General features: G+C 36.6%; 1 protein-coding gene across 2 annotated transcripts; it reads left to right on the top strand.

Moving 5' to 3' along the window:
* The first annotated feature begins 1020 nt into the window (after positions 1–1020).
* LOC132095980 (regulator of nonsense transcripts 1-like) lies at positions 1021–19799 on the top strand. 2 transcript variants are annotated; one of them, XM_059501087.1, is made up of 24 exons: positions 1021–1391; positions 2385–2521; positions 3475–3564; positions 3649–3816; positions 4659–4839; positions 4919–5080; positions 5903–5987; positions 6255–6353; positions 6567–6675; positions 7302–7461; positions 7541–7659; positions 8485–8649; positions 8862–8976; positions 9275–9418; positions 10672–10885; positions 11025–11142; positions 12246–12402; positions 12597–12739; positions 13749–13923; positions 14031–14112; positions 15030–15191; positions 15928–16151; positions 16290–16412; positions 17512–19799. In XM_059501087.1, the coding sequence occupies exons 1-23, from the start codon at positions 1221–1223 to the stop codon at positions 16407–16409; spliced, it is 3300 nt and encodes a 1099-aa protein (XP_059357070.1). In that variant the 5' UTR covers positions 1021–1220; the 3' UTR covers positions 16410–16412; positions 17512–19799. The 2 variants fall into 2 exon arrangements, with proteins under 2 accessions (XP_059357070.1, XP_059357069.1); XM_059501086.1 differs by having other exon boundaries at positions 1022–1391; positions 5903–5990.
* Positions 19800–22881: the final 3082 nt, after the last annotated feature.

Genomic DNA, 22881 nt, shown 5'->3' with positions numbered 1-22881 from the left:
ACACACATAATGAAATTATACAAGTAATATTTCTAATAATTTATAATCTATGTTTATAATATTCATAATTATATTAAAGATCAAAATGTAAATAAGATTTATAAATTATCTTAATGTATAATTACAGTATAATTTAGAGATCACTAGAGGAAAGTTTTATGCTTTTTATTGCATTAGCAATTTTATTATCAGCATATATGATATTATCTTATATGTGTGTACAATGAAAATCTGGATCTTCAGATGCAGTAAAAGGTCATAATACTTCAGGATTTTTTTCTACCCTGTTTATTCACCATTTGCTGTCTTTAGAAGTCAGATATACAAAAATTACACATATTCTATAAACATAAATGAGGTCTTGAAAACTTAATGTTAAAATGTTTTAAAACGGTAGTCTATATTATGTGTGACCTTGAGCCATTAAACCAGTCATAACATAAAGGTCAGGTTTTTTACATTAAGATTTATAAATTATATCAAAGCTTTCCATTCAATAAATGATGTTTACATTTATGTATGGTTTGTAATGATAGGATGATATTTTACTGAGAAACAAATATTTGAAAATCTGGAATCTGAGGGTGCGAAAAAAGAAAAGAAAAAAAACTAAGTTTAGATATATTTACGGTAGGAAATTTACCAAAGATATTCATGGAACATGATCTTTACTTAATATCCTAATGATTTTGGCGTAAGAGAAAAAATCGATCATTTTGACCCATGCAACGTATTGTTGGTTATTTCTACAAATATACCCCAGAGACTTAAGGCTGCTTTTGTGCTTTTCCAAAACCAAAGTCGGCTTATATGGGGCCAAATGTTTTTCCTACGATTCATATAATATTTCAGAAGAGCTAAACCTCTATTTGTAAACAATGTACAATTGACAGAAGCTATTTAATGGTCTGTATTTTCAATAGACAGTAAAAGAAGGTATTTTCCTTGACAGCAATATATTCACAAAACAAATCGGCGAACGTGTGTAGACGTCATCGCTTCGGTTGCGCTTCCGCTCGCCCCGTGACGTCACCGCGCTCGAGTGGGAGTCGAGTGTTCTCCGGAATCGTTTGCTTTCGTTTCTCTGCACGAGCTCGTCGCGCGCCGTTTCCTTCTCTTCCCTTCGAACCAAAACAAACGTCGGTCGCTCGTTTCCCCGCACCGCTGAGGGATTACTCGGTGTCTCCTGCGATAAAGGCGGCCAGCGAAGCAAGGAAAAGATGAGTGTGGAGGCGTACGGGCCGAGCTCGCAGACGCTCACCTTCCTGGACACGGAGGAAGCGGAGCTGCTCGGGGCCGACACGCAGGGCTCCGAGTTCGAGTTCACCGACTTCACGCTGCCCAGCCAGACCCAAACTCAGGGCCACACACAGAGTCAACTCGACAGCCAGGTACAAACACACAGAACACAGAATAAAGCGTTCTGTCAGGTGGCTTTCAACGCGTTTGAGTCCAAATATGGCGAGCTAGCAGGCGTTAGCCGCGCGTTAGCGTTAGCAACGACAAAACAGGCCGCCAGAAGAGAGAGTTTTCAGAGGGACTTTTGTGAACTACAATAGTGTACAAATACAAGTTTATTATGCTAATAAATAAAACTACATATAATAGCTACTATTTTACTGTCTGCGGTGAAGTACGTTACGTCAAAAACATTGTTTTGGTTGATTAGCTGCAGATCTCAGGTGTATTTGCGTAACGTTACTTTCAGGGTGAATTAACTTACGCTTGTGTTGATAACAAACTATTTTCTTATAATACTAATTAGCATGTCATAACAGCTTATTCTCAGAGATGTTGTTTTATTACAGTTAGCTGCAGATGACAGGTGTGTCTTTGTTTACTATATTCATGTTATATTAATGTGTTGCAGTGGTGTGTGAGAGCTATTTCTTAACTATTTTGGTGTTATAACAACATGCATCTTATTCGATTTTTAACACGTGTTATATTGTTTATGTCACAGGTTTATGTGTTTCAGAATGACTATTGAATTACAACTGTTTTTAGGCGCATATTTGATTAGAGGGGATTCGTTTGTATGGTAATAATTATAACTTGCAGATGTGTTTAAATGGTAATTATTTTATTAAATTGTTGTTTTCTTAGCTTTTCATGTTTTATCTGGTTACTGTGCATTAGCTGAAGCTTTTAAACATGTTTTTTTTAGACTTTTGTGAAGTATATGTAGCTGAGTAAGTCAGGTTGTTTTAGTTAATCAGGTGTATGTTTATACTTGATTTAACTGCGTTTCTGTTGGTGTAAGTTGCAGATGTGTGTGTTTTGAGGGTTGAATGTGCACTGGATTGAATCTCCTGGTTTCACGCTTGGACAATTTGAGATTTGTTTGAAAACGGTGGTGTTAAGGTGAAATATTTTGCGTTTAGGTGAATGGACCTGATGGTGTTCTGCCCAACGGAGACGATGCAGTGGTGAAGACCAGCCAACTTCTGGCCGAGCTGAACTTTGAGGAGGATGAGGAAGATACTTACTACACTAAAGATTTGCCGGTGCACGCCTGCAGGTACGGATAACACACATGCCCTGATCTCTCACGCTGTTATCTTGTGTCTGTAGCTGTGAGAGAAATAAAATAATGCACGATTCTCTGAAATGCGTGGCTCACTCGCAGTATTCTTTGTATAATGACACTCTGCTGAGTAAATGTCAGTTGTCCCCTCGCAACTTATTTATTTAAAAAGTGGTGCATGACCCCTCTGATTCTACATTATGCTTGATGTAGGTTTTTTGTGTTTGAAGGTAGTTATAATGATGTTGCAGTGGTGTGTGAGAGATTTCTTAACTATTTTATAGCTTGCAGATGTGTTTAAATGGTTATTATTTTATTAAACTGCTATGTTAGCTTTTTGTGTTTTATCTGGTTACTGTGCATTAGCTGCAGCTTTTTATATGATTGTGTAAAGGGAAGTTTATATTTTCAAACTTCATACTGTCATTATTTTCACCAAACTTCCCTAGTTTTAATTGTATTTATTTTATATATTCATAATCTGTAATTCCTATTTCAAATATTACATTTGAATGTATCTGATTATAATCGTATATCAAATATTTTGAACTTTGTTCATCAAAGATTCCTAAAAAGTTATGTAACGCGACTTCCACTAAAATATGAAGCAGCACAACTGTTTTCAACATTGATAATAATCAGAAATGTTTCTTGAGCTGTATATTATAATGATTTCTGAAGATAACGTGCCACTGAAGACTGGAGTAATGATGCAGAACAACACAGGAATTAATTAGATTTTAAAATGGATTTAAATAGAAAGACGTTAATTGAAATTGTAATAATATTTCAGTGTATTACTGCACTTACAGTTTGTATTCAAGTAAATGCATCTTTGATTAGCAGAAAAGACTAGGGAACATTAATAAATCATACTGACTCTAAATTTCGAATGGTATCATATGCAAGTATTATCATTTTGTGAGCTGGTTTTTGTATGTTTGCAGCTACTGTGGCATCCATGATCCGGCATGTGTTGTCTATTGCAACACCAGCAAGAAATGGTTCTGCAACGGCCGTGGAAACACCTCTGGCAGGTGAGTGCACCAGTCCAATCATTTGATTAACCAGAGCATTTTTAAAACCTAAAATGATTATTCTTGTCACATTTGTTATTTCAGTCATATTGTGAACCACTTGGTGAGGGCTAAATGTAAGGAGGTGACTCTGCATAAGGACGGGCCGCTGGGAGAGACGGTTCTGGAGTGCTATAACTGCGGCTGCCGTAATGTGTTCCTGCTCGGCTTCATCCCGGCTAAAGCCGACTCTGTCGTGGTACTTCTGTGCAGGTGACATATTTGCAACGCATTTCATTCTGACTCACAAACTCAAATTTAGTAATTCTGGGAAAGAAAAAAATGATTTTGATTAGGCTGACCCAAATCCAATTTGATGTCTTGTAGGCATCAGTAAATAAAGTGAGGTTTAGTCATTGGTTTTAGTAACAACAACAAAAATCATGCTGGATGTCCTCTTCATTGTTTGAATATGACACAATCTGTATTTACAAGATTGATTTAAGATTGATAATATGGAGCTTTTAGACACTTTTGCATCCGTGATGGTACATGCTTACTGAAAATGTGACATGGGAAAGTCCCATGTATTTTCAATTTTACGTAATAAAGCTGAGTGGGTGTGTTAGGAACCAGGTCTGTACTTTATGCACCTCGTGTGCTAGCATAATTGCTTTTAATGTGTCTGTGATTGCATATTTATAGATAAATGCATAAATGTTTTATCTAACTTTTATAAATATTTTATTTTATTTAATAAATGCATAAATTAAATCAATGCATAAAAACAAAACAAATTTATATATATATATATATATATATATATATATATATATATATATATATATCCTATTATTTATATGTAGCAACAAAAATATATCAACCCATTTCCTCCATTTTTCCATTAGACTCGATTAAATTTTTTTTTTTTTTTTTATGTTATGTTATGTGAAAAGTTTTGTGAAAATGTAATCACACCACTCAAAGCTCTGAAAACACAACTGTCTATATTTTTTTTTTCTGGTGCTGGTTTTATCAGAAGCTGTCCACCATTGCTTATCAAGCGTGTGCAGTGCCTCTGTTTCATGGGTGTGTGTATGTGTGTGTGTGTTCAGGCAGCCGTGTGCCAGTCAGAGCAGTCTGAAGGACATTAATTGGGACAGCTCTCAGTGGCAGCCCCTCATCCAGGACCGCTGCTTCCTGTCCTGGCTGGTGAAGATCCCGTCCGAGCAGGAGCAGCTGAGGGCACGTCAGATCACGGCACAGCAGATCAATAAACTCGAGGAGCTCTGGAAGGTATTGTGAACTTTCTCATGCATACGAACACCGTTTTGAGCATGCTATTGTATGACTGTACGTTCTGTCACGTTTGCAGGAAAACCCAACAGCGACCCTGGAAGATTTGGAGAAACCTGGAGTGGATGAGGAACCTCAGCACGTTCTGCTGCGATATGAAGATGCCTATCAGTACCAGAACATCTTTGGGCCGCTGGTCAAACTAGAGGCTGACTATGACAAGAAACTCAAAGAGTCCCAAGTATGAAAACCTTTCTGCTCTTCAGTTATTCCTGGGGTTAAACTAGTGATGATGCAATAGACCTGATATGATGATGATTGCGTAAGCAAAGTTTGGTTAACTTTCTGCTTGATTTATGGAGTGCAACAGAGGCCCTTCATTTTCTTCATTAGTAATAAAAATCAATAAATAGTTCAGCCGTGAACACGCTCTGAAATAAATCTCTCCATTACAACATTTGATTTAAACGAACTACAATTAAATGCATCTGGCATAACGTCTATGATGAAGACATGAGCTACTGTGAAATCCACAATAGTATTGCAATATAAAACTATCTCGAAGTATAAAATATGATGCATTGGAGGCTTATTACAAACCATTCAGGTACTTACAAAGTTATAAATAGAAATATAAAGTATAAATATAAACTGATCATGGGTAGTGTTGTTGTTCACCAGGAAATTGTAATTTAAATATGATTTTGTAAAAATTAAGCTGAAATCACATTGACTCATAGTTAGTACAGAATGGATGGGATTTTTTCACGACATTTTTGCAAGCAAAAAGTTACTTTATCATATTGTGATTGCCATTTGAACTGTGATCTTGTTTCCTATGTGATGAAATTTCATGTCTATGTATCTAAAGGTATATTTAAAAATTATATTGTGATTCCTGTTTTATTTCAATTCATTGTTCAGCCCCATTAGTGTCTTTTCTCTTAGAAAGGTTGTTTATAAGTGCGAAGTCCAAATACAGAATCCGATTTAATGTGTTAGACTGTGAATGTCAAAACATTTGATATTTATTCTGCTTGCTTGTCTCCTCTTTTTAATTCAGACTCAAGACAATATAACAGTGAGGTGGGATTTGGGACTGAATAAAAAGCGGATAGCTTATTTCACTCTGCCCAAGACGGATTCAGGTGGTAATAATTACTTTCATCATCTTCTGTGTCTACCAGTGGTTCATATCCATCCCATCCCTAACACCGTGTCCCATGCATCCCTCATCGATGTGTGCACGGACCTTAGTGCGCACGCGTGTGTGTGTGTGTGTGTGTGTGCATGTGTGTTTGTGGTGCTGTACTGTGTATGTGATGGATATATAGCTCGATTATTGTTATTAGTGCATAAATCCACAGGATGTGGTCTCTCTGACTGTGTTTCTCTATGTGGGTGATGTTTCTTAGACATGCGACTGATGCAAGGAGACGAGATCTGTCTGCGGTATAAAGGAGACATGGCTCCGCTGTGGAAAGGGATCGGACACGTCATCAAAGTCCCGGACAGTATCCTTTCAGCAATGATCAAACTCAACACAATGACAGCTTTTATTTTTCTTGATAATGTGCTTAGGCATGCATTAATGACTTGAAAAGCAACCACCCAGAACATCCTTGCAACTACATAGCAATATAATTGCAACCTGTGCAGAGCACTTGAATCGTGAGTTTTGCAATCACTGTTTATATCAGTAGATTCCTTAACCGAGATCCTCTCAGATTATGGAGATGAAATCGCCATCGAGCTGCGCAGCAGTGCTGGTGCACCTGTGGAGGTAACACATAACTTCCAGGTGGACTTTGTCTGGAAATCGACATCATTTGACCGGTTAGTCGTACTATCACTTACACTTTCACTACTCCATTCAACTATATATATATAGTCCATTCAATTATAAACAGTTTTTATTTGTTTTATTATTAGTTTTTAGTAATTTAAATGTAATGCCTTGTCAACTAGCTTATTATTTATCTTATTAACCCCAAAAATCAAGGTAAACAAAAAAAAAGAGAATTGCTGAAGCTAGCTAAAATAAATTAATTTTATTATGCATTTTGTTTCTGTAAACCTTTTATTTCATGTAGCAGAAATGTGTTTTTATTTTTGTTAGTTTTAGTTTAGTTGCCATATATAATTATGCAATTAAACATGCAATTACAATCAATGGAGACCTAGAGCTTTCTGAGTCTAAAAAGATTTAATTGCATAACAAACTACTTGAACTTCACTCTGTTTTTCACATTAAGTTATCAAAGGACGTCACAGGGCATACATTTCAATGCACGAGTCTCTCAGACTCCTCCTGTGATACTTTTATTAATCTTTTGCGACTTTTTCAAAGCTTGAAATCTCCAGTCCTGATTATTTGTAATTTTTACAGATTAACTATTATGTGACATAGTCTAATAATCTATGGTGGACACAAAGTTAAACTTTTTCTTTGTATATTGTAGCATGCAGAGTGCCCTGAAGACGTTTGCTGTGGACGAGACCTCTGTGTCTGGCTACATCTATCACAAGCTGCTGGGTCACGAGGTGGAGGACGTTATCATTAAATGCCAGCTGCCCAAACGCTTCACTGCGCAGGGCCTGCCAGATCTTAACCACTCACAGGTAGAGAGCTGTCTAAAGCCTTTGATTCAGCCCTTGCTCTTCAGGTTTCTGAGACTCAAGGTGTTGTGGAACAATGTAGGTTTATGCTGTGAAGACGGTGCTGCAGCGACCCCTGAGTCTGATCCAGGGGCCTCCAGGAACCGGAAAGACTGTCACCTCTGCCACCATCGTCTATCATCTGGCCAGACAGGGCAATGGGTGAGACTTGTTCCCTCGCGACAGTGTTTCCACTTACATTTCCAATGCATTTCGCAATTTCAACATGAAATAAAGTTAATTTACTTTGCTACTATATTTAAAATTTAATATCATATGTCGTTTTTACATTTCTGTATTGTTAGACTCCTATGATTTCCACAATGTGGAAAAACACAGACAGAATCGCATAACCCGGTCATAAATGTGGAATTAACACTATAACACAGAATATCATAAAATTTGGTAAATTTTAAATGCATCAATCGAGAGAAGAGTTGTACACTTAACTTGTGATATTGACTAGTGTCTGTGAATATTACAACAGAAAAGACTACTATTTAAATATGAAGAGATGTTTTTGGTAAAGATTAGGTTGAAAAAGTTGTGACATTAAAATGACCTATAATATAAAATAATACTTACTTTTTTTTACCTTACATTTAGTTTTTGTTGCATGCTTTAAATTAAACCATAAACTTTCTAGTACTGTTGTGCAGCACTTTGCTTACTAAATGTTAATTTGATTAAATTCTATAAGATTAATTAAAGTAATATTTTATGGCTTTGTGTGTTTATTAGTGGTTTTGATAAGTCTGAATTAAATCAAAATAAAAACAGACTTAAAAAAATATATTGTATGCATGTTACACATGCTTTTTGAATTGTAAAATGTAATTTTACCATTAAAAAAAAAATCCAAAAATAATAAAAAAGACAGGAAAAAAATGGAATCTAGGAAGATGTAAAGATAAAAATGATTTTAGAAAAAATATGGCCCTATATTATCAACGGAGTGTTTGCATTGTGTCTGTTTTTATTGTTTAGTCCAGTTCTGGTTTGTGCTCCGAGTAACATCGCAGTGGATCAGCTGACAGAGAAGATCCATCAGACGGGGCTGAAGGTGGTTCGTCTGTGCGCTAAGAGTCGGGAGGCCATCGATTCCCCGGTGTCTTTCCTGGCTCTGCACAATCAGATCCGCAACATGGACAGGTGCAGACTTTTCTGTTCTTAATGCTCACTGTTTGACCCTTTGTGTTTGTGTTATGAATGGTGTGCAGAGGTTGGCATCCCTATTATTGTCACTCAGATTTAGGGTTGAGATTTTTTTATTTTTTATTTATCTTAATCCAGCAATGTCTATTTCATTTCGAATGCTTGGCAGAGATCTTATGAGGACTGATGTGTGTCTGTCTTTTTTGCAGTATGCCAGAGTTGCAGAAACTGCAGCAGCTGAAGGACGAAACTGGCGAGCTGTCGTCTTCCGATGAGAAACGCTACCGAGCTCTCAAACGAACCGCTGAGCGAGAGCTACTCATGGTACCTGTCTGACTTTACCAAATGCTGGAATTGCACAGCATTGTCAAGCTTTTGTAGTGCATTTTGTGTGTTTATTTATATAAATGCTGCAGGCAGTGGAGCACAATAATGCTGAAGCAGTTTTCTTTGGCAAAGGAAATGGGGAATGTTTTTGCGTGGTGCATTTTCCCCTGCAGTTAGCACATGCACACACACACACACACAATGAAAAAGTTGCATTTTTTTCTTTGTGTGCATGATCCATTAGCCCATCTGTAACAGAGGCCTGCAAACATCTAGCTCTCTCTCTGTTCCTCAGAATGCAGATGTGATCTGCTGCACATGTGTGGGTGCGGGTGACCCTCGCCTGGCTAAGATGCAGTTTCGCTCCATCCTAATCGATGAGAGCACACAGGCCACGGAGCCCGAGTGCATGGTGCCAGTGGTGCTCGGGGCCAAACAGGTATGTGACGGGCAAATTATCACACTGTGAATGTTACCACACATATACTTTACATTACCCAAACATACCATAGTTTCTGGAAAACAAGTAACTTTAATACATGTCACACTGGGTCAAAAGTCATATTTTATTTATACATTAAGAAATAATGTAAATTACTGATGATAAAATGTGTATTAGTTTCACTCCAAATATTATGTGTTATTATTTGGGTTGTCAGTTTCACACGTTAACTTTAATTAGTTATGAAAAAACTTAATTAAATAATATTTTTAAATATTTTAACTTGATTAAAATATTTTAGCACAGTTAATGCATTGGCCTCATCCCCAGACCTGTAAGTCATCTTGCATTACATACAGTTGATTGTTGAGAAATGTGATCCTGATCCTGCACAAAACCAGTCATAAGTCAATTTGGGTATATTTGTAGCAATGGTCAAAATTATCGTTTTTTCTTTTATGCCAAAAACCATTAGGATATTGAGTAAAGATCATGTTCTATGAAGATATTTAGTACATTTCCTACCATAAATATATCAAAACATACTTTTTGATTAGTAATATGCATTGCTAAGAACTTCATTTGGACAACGTTTAAGGCATTTTCTTAATATTTAGATTTTTCTGCACCCTCAGATTCCAGATTTTCAAATAGTTTTATCTCGGCCAAATATTGTTCTGTCCTAACAAACTATTACTACAAAAGATTACTACAACTTTAACTACAATTAAAAGAAAAGAAAAGTTCAGGATATAAAAAAAAACGAATATCTTCGTAAATAACATTGCTTTTAATTGTATATAAAACAAGGATGAATATGAAAATAAGTATAAATGGACATACACTGTAATGGTGTTCCTTATAAAAAACATTTACCATAAACACCGTGGTTAACCGAATTACCAGCTCATAGGAAATGGATATGAATAAACTCTACATTAATTTCTTTCCTTAAAAGCACAAACTGCATAAAAGTTGAAAGTGTGGCGATAAAAACTGAATACGTTTTTTACTCACCCTTACATTTATGACCAATATTTTCTACATTAAATTCTAGTCAACTTGCAAACAAGTAAAAATATATCTAAACTACAGTTTCTCTACTTTGCCACATTGAAGCAATACTGAGTTTTTCATCATAAGTATATACAGCAGTATTTAGATGTTAAAAAAGGGACTTTTACTCTGGAACAGTCAGATTTTGTATACATTTTCTGTTTAGTAAGTGTACTGTCGTCTCTGTTTGACAGCTGATTCTGGTGGGTGACCACTGTCAGCTGGGTCCTGTGGTCATGTGCAAGAAAGCAGCTAAAGCAGGTCTGTCTCAGTCTCTGTTTGAGAGGCTGGTGGTCCTGGGCATCAGACCCATCCGTCTGCAGGTGCAGTACCGCATGCACCCGGCCCTCAGCGCTTTCCCTTCAAACATCTTCTACGAGGGCTCTCTGCAAAACGGGGTCACCGCCAGTACGTCATCTCAAGTTTATTTATTTTTTTGAATCTAGTTCTATGTAGTTGATATTGCATTACGTCAGTATAGATCATAGAGACAACATTTTTGTGTAGCCACATGTTGTTCATGATGTTGTTCTGTTCTGTTCTCCAGCCGATCGCATCAAGAAAGGCTTTGACTTCCAGTGGCCTCAGCCCGATAAGCCCATGTTTTTCTATGTAACTCAAGGCCAGGAGGAGATCGCAAGCTCTGGCACCTCCTATCTCAACAGGTACATTTGAACATCATATCCCACTCTTAACACAAATATCTGATGCATATTGTGCACGCAATAATACTTTCTCAAAACAGCAAGACTCCATCTGATAGGTTGGCTTCACACTGTTTCTGGGAGTCAGGGCCAGAGTAGTTAAAAAACAAATTACTGTATTTCTGTGTATATCAATTGTTATATAAGGTTTTAGATGTATGCCTCTATACATCACATAAAATGACCTGTTAACGCCAGAATTGTTTTTGTATTGTTAATAGTAATTTTTCAACCACAGTAAAGAACACCATCACTTTACAGTAATTCCACCTGAAATCAGAAATGTTGACCTCAACATGAGTCTTTTCCTGTGGTCTGAATGTAAAACCAAATTCATTATTTGCCACTAGGTGCCACTTTTATAGCAGTAAAAATAGCTGTTTTCCTGGTAATGCGCTCATAAATGCTGCATCATCATTCATTACAGGCCAGATGAAATGAAAATGAGACCAATCATGGCAGATTAGCATCATGCAAAGTGTTTTTTAACCTTGCATGCATGTCAAACTGTTATTGGGGACTCCCAAAACCAAAATATGAACCTTTCATTACCCATAAAAGGTGCGCTTTAAATCTCTTATAGATCAAAACTGACAAAATTCTCTTAATTGCCTTTGAACATTTAGCCATTCCTAAATCACTGCGACACTGTTATATGTGCTGGATAACATTATAAATATAATTTAGCTGTATCTAGATCATTTAAACTGTTGTGTTATATCATCATATCACCAGCCCAAAAACTTGCTCTATGGTAAAGCACTAATGCATTATAGACGTAACAGCATGACTTCCTGTAGAGCTGCTTTGAAACAGTATTAATTGTGAAAAAATCACTATAAGAATAAATATACATATATGTATGTATGATTATATTTATATACTATAAAATGTTGGCCCCTTCTTGTATAAGTGAATTTATGCCATCAGTCAAAAGTCTGTTTATGTGAAACTACTGGAATAACTGAAAACTTTGAAAATTCATAAGCTTAGTCATAGATGCTCCTTACCAGCATTAGATCATTTAAAGGGCCGGTGTGATAAAATCTTCTCTCTGTGTTCAGGACCGAGGCGTCTAATGTGGAGAAGATCACCACCCGTCTGCTGAAGGCCGGAGCCAAACCCGACCAGATCGGCATCATTACACCCTACGAGGGTCAGCGCTCTTATCTGGTGCAGTACATGCAGTTCAGCGGCTCTCTGCACACCAAACTATACCAGGTACAGAGTCCAAACTACACCTGCAGACTGATTTCAGCCGCTCTGTTGCATTAATGTACTCTAGACACTCACTGGGGCATTTTAGGGTGTCAAGAAAAGCGCATTTTGGTGTGAGATTGTTATTGCTGTAGTACTTAATGGCTGTTTGGCATCCAGTGTGTCAGTGATGTATTGATGTTTCTGTGTGTCTACAGGAGGTGGAGATCGCCAGCGTGGATGCGTTCCAGGGCAGAGAGAAGGACTTCATCATCCTGTCTTGTGTCAGAGCTAATGAGCACCAGGGCATCGGATTCCTGAACGACCCACGACGTCTCAATGTGGCACTAACCAGAGCCAGGTAACAATAGCAGACTTAGATTAAGGTGCCGTCATTTATTACACCTCATTTTACAGTCAGTGTCATTCAGCTGTCTGTATGCACGGCAGAGATGCATTTAAACTAAAATGTTTAACACGGACAAAATTGCAGATTCCAGTCATAGAGTTTATTTTATAAAACAGAATGTCACAGGATGTGGCAAGTTTTGTAAAATAAAATGTAAAAATAGTGCTATAAACTTGATCTGTTTTTGCGTGTCTCGGTTTCATCTACTACTCACGCTGAAGCACACATGATGTTTGTGGTGTTTTTAGTGTCTGTCGTCTTAATAAAATGAGGACATGAACACACAAACTTCTCCAGAGCTGCTCTGAGAGTCACTTCACCAGCATTTCACCATTTCATTTGAGAAAAACTATGGTTAGATACACACACAAACTCAAAGGTCTTCACCACAAACCACCAAAATAAAAGTTTGGTTTTATTTGAAGAAAGTTTGACGATTGTAGTTATGTTTTGTTATATTACATGTTTTGTAGAGTATGTGTGCTTCTTTAAGAAGCAATAAACAATAATGTATTTTATTAAATATTTATTACAAATCTATTTTTATTCATGGTTTAATTTATATGGTAAACCTTTTTTTGTGTGTGTGTGCAGCACTTTGTAAAAAAATAAAAGGAAATTTTCACTTTATTTGAATTACATTTTTTCATTAAATTTAATCAATTTGATTGTCTCTGATAATAAATTTCCTTTTAATTGTAAAATATAAAACATAGAAGAAGTAAAATAGACAACAGAATTTCTTAGATGACACATTTTATAGGGCAATATTTGTGCTAAAATTTCAATAGATTGTAGCATTTTTAAGAATTCTGTTTTTTTTGGTCATTAAAATTGGAATGCGGAAAAATTTAAATGAAATGTTGAAATTTGAAGTTTTGTGAAACATTGTAAATGCATTGTATATTTTATGCATTTGTGCACAAGTGTAGGTTGATAGCTCAAGTGTGTGTGTGTACAGATATGGCGTGATCATTGTGGGCAACCCTAAGGCTTTGTCCAAGCAGCCTCTGTGGAACCACCTGCTGAACTACTACAAGGAGCAGAAGGTTCTGGTGGAAGGACCGCTTAACAACCTGAGAGAGAGCCTCATGCAGTTCAGCAAACCACGCAAGCTGGTCAACACCATCAACCCTGTGAGTAACACACACACACACAAATCAGGGTTAATTCTAGTGCAGAAATAGTCATGTTTTTTGTGCATAATAACTAATAATAACTAATAATGTAAATTGTGTTTCAGGGAGCCCGTTTCATGAGTACTGCCATGTATGACGCGAGAGAGGCCATGATTCCTGGATCTGTGTATGATCGCAGCAGCACTGGTGAGAAAACAATCACATACCACTCCTTACATCTCAAAACAGTGCAGCTGCAGTAGATTTGTTTCTTATTTACAAAAAGAAATCTTATCTGGTATTTTTCTTGTTGATCAACATGATCAAACTAATTTGATTTGGTTAGTTTAAGCATCAACCAAAACGATCCAGTGTTATTTTGTTAACGTTAATTAAAACTGAAACCATAAAGTCACTTGAAGTAAAAAAAAAAATTCTAATAATTGAAATAAAATATGTAAAATTAAAAAACAATTTTAAACAAAATAAATACAAACGCCGAGACAAAAATATATCACTATTTTATATAAAAATGTTAAACATTAATATACAAAATAAAGATATTAAAATTAATTCACAATATGAACAAGAATTGTAATAGTATATTAGTGACACTGTTGTTTAATGATGAGAAATGCTTATTTATAGAAAAAAGTGTTATTTGGTATTTTTCTTGTTAATCAACATGTTTAAACTAATTTAATTGATCAGTTTAAGCATTGACCAAAACAATCCATTGTTATTCTGTTAACGTTTACTAAAACTGAAACCATAAAGTCACTTGAAGTGTAAAAAAAAAAGGAATTGAAATAAAATATGAACACCGTGAACTTATTTTAAAATTAATATTGAAAACTAAATAAAGTAATAAATAAAAATGAATAGACGAAACAGATTTTAAAACAAAAATAAATAAAAGATAACTATTTTATATAATATTTTTAACATAAATAAAAAAATTAAATTAAAATATTAAAAATAAAAAAAAAATTAAATATCTAATTCAAAAATGGTAATGGTATATCAATGATAATAATGCTGTGTTTTAATGATGAGGTGTTTTTGAAATGCTTATTTGTGGAAAAATATATGTGTAATATGTCACTGCTTGTCTGTCTTTACAGGGCGTCCATCTAATATGTACTTCCAGACCCATGACCAGGTGGGCATGATCGGGACCGGGCCGAACCCCATGGGATCCATGAACATCCCCATCCCGTTCAATCTGATGATGCCTCCCATGCCTCCGCCTGGTTACCTGGGTCAGGTGAACGGACCCGCTGCCGGTGAGAACAAGAAACCTTGACTAGTGTTACTAGTATTTTGTATTGCCTTTTTAATGACATTAGCTACTATGGGCAAAAATTCATCTCTCTGTATTTTTTGGCAGATTTTGCGACATACGATGTATATCTCATTATTTTCATTTTTGTATCTGGATTTAAAAAAAAATACAAATTTATATATATATATATATATATATATATATATATATATATATATATATATATTACATACCGCTCAATGTTGTCCAACGAAACCGTAAGTGAATTTAACAATATAAACCTATATATTATGTGCAAAAAGGGTCAAAATCACATTTTATTCTAACATTGTAACATTACAATGTTAAAAGATTAAAAGCAGAGACATTTTTGATTACCACAGTCACTTTACAGTTAGTGCCTTCATAAAAATACATTTACTTGTAAGTTTAAAATTCTACATGTATCACATTGTCCAACTACAAATATTTCAGCCAGAATTATTGCACTTCTGTTTCATCGCGCTCTGTCTGTTTGGTGCACATGTGCATGACAGCGTTCATTCACTGAAGTCTCAAACTACTGTATATCGATCTAAGCTTATAAAGAATATATATATTGTAATAACTCGAAATACCACCCAACCCCATTAGCTACTTTTATAGAGATATAGAAAGAAGCTATGGATGCAGTGACAAGAGGTGAAGCAGAACTGAATCAGGATTTTGATATAAATCAGTTCTCCCTCTGTTTACAGGTCGTGGTGCTCCTAAAGGTAAGACCGGGGGTCGTGGAGGTCGTCAGAGGAACCGTGGCACCGGTAATCACGGCAGTGGGCAGGCCAACATGTCAAGCAGCCAGGCCAGTCAGGATCTAGTGTCCCAGCCCTTCTCTCAGGGTCCACTGACCCAGGGCTACATCACCATGAGCCAGCCGTCACAGATGAGCCAGCCTGGACTGTCCCAGCCCGAGCTCTCACAGGTGATCTCACATGACCACATTTGACTGGGATCTTCACACTTTTATAAGAGACATAAGCCATTTGAGTCTGTGTGACCTCTTTTTGTTAACTCTGTAGTTTTACATATTGTTTTTGTCTTGTGTGTGTGTGTGAAACAGGATAGCTACCTGGGTGATGAGTTCAAATCCCAGATGGACGTGGCGCTTTCCCAGGATTCCACCTACCAGGGAGAACGGGCTTATCAACACGGAGGAGTGACGGGACTCTCACAGTACTAGAGTGTAAGACGACACACACACGCATCTTAAAAGACCAAGCATAGATGCAGAGTCAGATGTGCATTTTTTTTTTTAAAGAAATTAACACGTAATCCGTAAGGGCGCATTAAATTCATCAAATGTAACAATAAAAAGAATGCTTCAAAAGGTAAATCATGTTCTTTTGAAATTTCTATTCATCAAAGAATCCTGAAAAATAAAATATATGTAAGTTTCCACATATATATATATATATATATATATATATATTGTATATATTTTTCTACAAAAATATTGTGCAGCACAACTGTTTCAACATTGATAGTAATCAGAAATGTTTCTTGAGCAGTATATTATTCTGATTTCTGAAGATCATGTGACACTGAAGACTGGAGGAATGATGCTGAAAATACAGCGGAGCATCACAGAAATAAATTACATTTTACGATGTATTCAAATTGAAAAGTTAATAAATTGTTTAAATAATATTTCATGATATTACTGATTTTTTTTATCAAATAAATGCAATCTAAAAGACTTCTTTCAAACATTAAAAAATCTTACTTAATTGAACTGTTCTATACATTAATTTAATCATCTGTTTTATTGATGCCTAAGAGCCGATACCCAAAATGCATTGAATTTTATGTGCCGGTTTCTTATTTTTATTTTTTTTATGTATACACACAAATCACTAAAGCTTAAACTAAAACTAGCAAATACAAATGTATGAATAATAAATAGGCATCAAAATATAATACAAATAATTAAGATTCTTTAAAATTCTATTGAATTGATGATAAATTAAAACGATAATAAAAATTAAAGAAAGCCATGAAGTTATTAAAATTTTATTAAAAATAATATTAAAGCTATTACATTATTCAATTAATAAGTAATTAAAATCATAATAAAAATAAAAGCACAAATAAAATTAAATTAAAAACACAAATATAAAAATAATTTTGCCCTTTTCTCCGTGTTTTGTTCAATTTTAAAAACGGTAGCTAATTATGGTTCACAGTAACATCTTTGTGTTTTTTTATTCTGCTCCTCTTTGCTCTAGCTGTTTTGAATGGAAAACAATGCTAACGCTGTCATGTTTCTCCGTCTGTGTCCGCAGGTTGTTGGAACAGGAGCTAGGCCTGTGCTGTGCTTAGTTCATCGGCATTTTAAAAATGGGTAAATATAAAAAAATAACAAACATGGATGCCCGTTTACCACTGTTACAACTGAAGCACCATGGTGCGAGCGCAACAGGAGAGAATCAAACCAATCACAGGAGGGAGTAAAGCTGGACAGGACGAATGAGATCGTGTGAGTGGCGGACTACACATCCACCATTCGTTGAGGATGGGGAGGAGAGGGGAGACGCAGTGTTAGGAGGAGACCAAACACGAGATCTTCGATCTGCAACTCCGCAGCGTGGAGGAGGCTCCTGGAGCGCAAGGGACCCTTCCCAGCATCCTCTCTCTCTCTCTCTCGCTCGCTCTCTCTCTCTCTCTCTCTCTCTCGCGCCTGGCTGCCGATGTCAGCCTCAGGCCTTGCCCTGTCAACAGAGACGGAGCCAAGATGAAGTTCTCTTAAAACTACCTGCAAAAGCCACGCTTGCTCTGTCATCTCCACGAGCTGAGAGAGGGGGTGACGTATTTAAAGTAATTACAAACGCTTTCCAAGCAGCTGATTTTCAGGAAAATAGAGTTCCCATTAAAGTTGACATCTGACATTCAGGTTCTACCACCGCGCACATCTTTGAGAGAACGGACGCCTGCAGCAAGAGTCTTGGTGTTTTGTTTTCGGAGCGCCTCTCGTCTCCATCCCAAGGTGCTAGGACACTCTGAAGGACGATTCAACTTTGAGGAACGTTTTCCGTCTGAAGTCCGTGCCGCGTCGAACGGAGGGCATGTCACATCTCATCCGCTCTCTGCTAGGTGATATGGGCTAGAAATAGCTTTGGGATGTTTAAAATTTCCTTTTTTTAGTGTTCTGTTCTTTGCCGAGGGACCGACGGATCTATCCTTTCTTATTTTCCTCTTTGTTTTGAAGTGTTTCTTGTCCCAAGTGCTCGATTTCAGCTTGCTTGATTTAGAAGCGGCTTCAAAAACCGATCCATAACCACCCAGGATCTGTGGGTCAGGAAATCAAACTCGTTCATCCGGGTGTGTTCGATTTGATGTGTCAATCAAAGCAAACTCCTCCCACTGTCCAATCAGGTGAAACGCGATCATCTGAGACAAAAATGTGTCAATCACAGCAAGCCCCGCCCACTGCTGTTCTGTCCAATCAGGTGAAACTTGCTCGTGTGAAGCTGTTCTATTTGATGTGAGACAAATGTCAATCACAGTAAGCCCCTCCCACTGCTATTCTGTCCAATCAGGACGCAGTAATATTATCATTGTGCCAGAATTGCTTTGGTTGCGCCTCAAAGAAAGCGGAAGGAGATCGCCGCACCTAAGTAAAGCACAGACAGGTGAGATACTCGCTGTTTTTGTGTCTGACCGTGAGAGGCTCGTCTTGCACTCTTGCGTTGTGATGATGACAATGTCAGTGAGAGCGGGCGGTTTTACGCCGCCGACAGGTGTGTGTGTTTCCAGAATACCCTCCTTCATTATTATTTGTGTTATGACAGATTGTAGTTTTGCTTTTTGCGCCCATTCTATTTGCTTTTCCCTCTCTTCTTAGTAGCTCGCAGTTTTATTTGTACGCGATCTGGCGCGAAGTTCTCGTAACCTCTCTCAGTGTGGAAATTGCTTGGTTTCGACGGACCCATTCAGAGTTTTACGGCAGCTTTTAACATCTGTTCTGACCGATGCCAGTCGCCTCAACTTTGTACTTTTACTTTGGAGTATTTATACCTTGCTGTTACTCCACACTTGATATTACCCACCACTCGCATTTTATAGCATCGAGCACCGATTCGTTTTAAGTTCACATCCTTTGCTTTCTCTTTTTTTTCCTTTGCCCACAAGACAATCATGATTCGTTCATAACCGTGGTCATAGAAATGTTTATGCGACTTTCATGTTAACCTCATTTTAGAATGAACTCCTTTCTCTAATATTCCTCTATACAGTTTAGTTTTCATCTTTCATACTTAAACTGTAAATATCAGTGCTCAGATTTGAGGTCAGCCAGACTGTTGACAATGAGATACTAACATCCTCAATGCCAAGGTGATCCACAGCGATGAATTCTGGTTTTTATCGAGTACAAAGAGGTTCTGGGAAAATTGCATCAAATTTGACTGAAATGTACAATACATTTATATGCTTTAACTTGCAATGAAGAGGAACACTGGAAAAACATCAGGTTATGAAGTATAATTCAGGATTTTGTTTTGTGGAAAAGGTTTTCACCCCCACAATATGTACTTCTTAACGTTATGAATAAATGTTGCTTTCTTTCACCCAATGGAGTTCTCTGTTCTTCATCGTCTTGTGTATGATCTTTAATCTTTTTTTGTCCTCCTTTTTGTGTGCGTACACATGTTTGGAATTGTAAATGAAAGCTTGTTTCCGCCACAGAATACAAATGTATTTAAAGTTATGATTGCAATTTGCAATTTTGATTTTTGAAGAATTTTTATTTAAAATTTGAAGAAAAAAAAACGTTTTTCTTGCACTTACAAGTATGCATTGATTGTGCATTGTATTAGAGCCCTGCGCGGGACTGTTCTCTTCATTTCGCTCCCGCCCGCGTCCGCTGAATTTCTGACCGTTACCGCCCGCTCCGCAACATATGTGTTACACTCCCGCCCGCTCCCGCAATATGTATGTCCACTCCAGCCCGCACCCGCAAAACTCTGAGAATTTATTCCCGCACAATAATAGAAATGCATTGATTTTGTCTTCTCCCGTCCCGCAGAAAAAAAACACGTATTTGTATTGATATTATTAAAGAGATTCATGGAGTTGTTTGTTTCGTTTCCCTGGCCTGCATGTAAAAAAAAAAAAAAAAAAAAAAAAGACAAAACACACAATACATTCAAATATAATTTCGTTTTTATCAAAAACTTTGCACATAAAAATAGACTGCTTTGCAAAAAAAAAATACATAATATGATAAACTAGGCTACATGAAAAACAGCAGTTTTACAATTATTAGCCAATTGTCGCAGGTATTCTGTTTGAAAAATACATATAAGAATAAAAACAGTCAAACTAAGGCAGCCTGCTCAATAACACTGGCATTATCACGCCTCTTGACCTAATTAACAAATGGCAACAAGGGGTTGTGTTCAAAAAACAACACTAATAAATAACATAAAATAAACAACGTTAACGAATGAATTTAACAAATGAATCCCTTTGCAATATTGCTGTCAGGCAACCTCCCTATCCCGCGGTGGGTTTTTTTTAGCCGCCCATTCCCGCCCGCAGCAAAATTCAAACCGCCCGCTCCCGCGAGATTTGCGTTGGGTCCCGCGGGACCCGGCGGGACTCAATCCCAATGCAGCCCTCTACATTGTATTTTTCTTTTCCTCTGGATTCTGAGTTTATATCTTGCTTATCTAATTTTTTTCGCTTTTCTCTGGCCAGTCAGACCTTATCTTGCAATTCAGACTTTTTTTTTCTTCTCAGAATTGCAAGAAAAAGTGAATTGTGAGATGTCATGTTACCTTACCATTTTTCATCCTGTAGCAGAAACGAGCTTCCATTGCATTTTGAACCTGTTGTATGCTAGGTTACAGTAAGGGAGCACACTTAATGTATTGAAATTTTCACAACCTGATTTCTGTCGTCTCGAGTGAAAATGACAATTGCATGTCTAAGACTGTTTAGATTTAAGACGCTTGTTCATGATGTGTATTAGCCTTAATAAAAAAGGAATGTTAAATCCTATAAATACAGTAATAACTTGCTTTTTTCCAAAGTAACATTAATTTGTATTAATTGCAGAAACTCCCTGCTGCAATGTGTCATCTTCTTTAGTGATAGAGGTCATGTGTTCATCAATCACATAAAACCTACTGTGCTGTATGTTCATTTAGCTTTTTTCTTATAGTTCACACAAGGTCAGACTTAATTATTGGACTTTGAAAATGAATTTGACTTCACTGGCATGCTCCTAATCCATGTTGCTTGCTGTTACACACCTAATGAAAGGAAAAATATATATTTTAGATGTAAGCATGTGTGTGACTTTATTACCATAACACCATAGACCGTAAAAACAGTTTTTAAAAAATAACATACATGTGTATATATATCTACACTCCATACCTCATAATCACAAAGTGAAAACAGACTTTTAAAAGTGTCTAAATTTATTAAAAAGAAAAACACTGAAACCACATTTACATAAGTTTTCACCCTTTGTAACAGAACTTGAAATTGATCTCCAGTGACTCCTATTTCTCTTACACATTGATTAGAGTCCATCTGTGGTAAAACAAATAGATTGGACATGGTTTGAAAAGGAACATATCTCTTTTTTTTTCTTTAACGAGCCATTTCCATTCAAAATATGAAGCAGCAAAATTGTTTTCATCATAATCAGAAATGAGTCATAAATTGTAATGACCTCTAAAAGATCACGTAACACTGAAAACTGGAGTAATGATAAAAAAAAAAAGTCTGCTTTGCATCACAGTAATAACATTACATTTTATAATATATATTAAAATTGAAAACCTATAAAAAGATATATCTGTTAATGTGATATATTTATATTTCTCAAATGGAAGAAGTTGGCACAACCAGGACTCTCAAGAGCTGGTCGTCCAGCCAAACTGAGCAATTGGTGGATAAGGGCCTTGTCTAGACTGGTGACCAAGAACCTGATGGTCACTCTAGTTGAGCTCCATGATCATATGTGCAGATGGTAACCTACAGAAGGACAAACATTATGGCAACACTCTGCCAATCTGGGCTTTATAGCAGTGTGGCCAAACTCAATTTTCTCCTCAGTGAAGACACATGAGAAAACACACACATACACAAAAAAGCACCTAAAGGACCCTCAGACTGTGAGAAACAAGATTCTCTGGTCTGATGAACCTCAGTTCTAAGCATCATGTTTGAAGGAAACCAGCTCTGCTCATCACAAGCAGAGTACCATCCCAAAAGTAAAGTGTGCTTTACCTTCCAACATGACAGTGACCCAAACAAAGGTAAACAACCAAGGCAATGCAGGACTTGTGAAGAGCCCTGACTTAAACCCTATTGAATATCTCTGGAGAGACCTGAATATGGCTGTCCATCGATGGTCCCCATCCAACCTGAGCAAGTTTGAGAGGATTTGCAAAAAAGAATGGCAGGAAATCCCCAAAAACCAGGTGTGCAAAGCTTGTTGCACCACACCCAAACAGATTTGAGGCTGTAATTACTGCCCAAGGTGCTTCAACTAAGTACTGAATGTAAATGCGATACTTATGTAAATGTGATTATTGCAGTTTTTTTTTTTTTTGGAATACATTTACAGACATTTCTAAAATAGTTTAAACGTTGTCATTATGAGTGTAGATTAATGAATGATTTTTTTTTACATTTGT

Source organism: Carassius carassius, chromosome 20, assembly GCF_963082965.1.
Source record: "Carassius carassius chromosome 20, fCarCar2.1, whole genome shotgun sequence".
Taxonomy (NCBI): domain Eukaryota; kingdom Metazoa; phylum Chordata; class Actinopteri; order Cypriniformes; family Cyprinidae; genus Carassius; species Carassius carassius.
The sequence above is the reverse complement of the archived record's forward strand: the minus strand, read 5'-3'. Positions and strand labels throughout refer to the sequence as shown.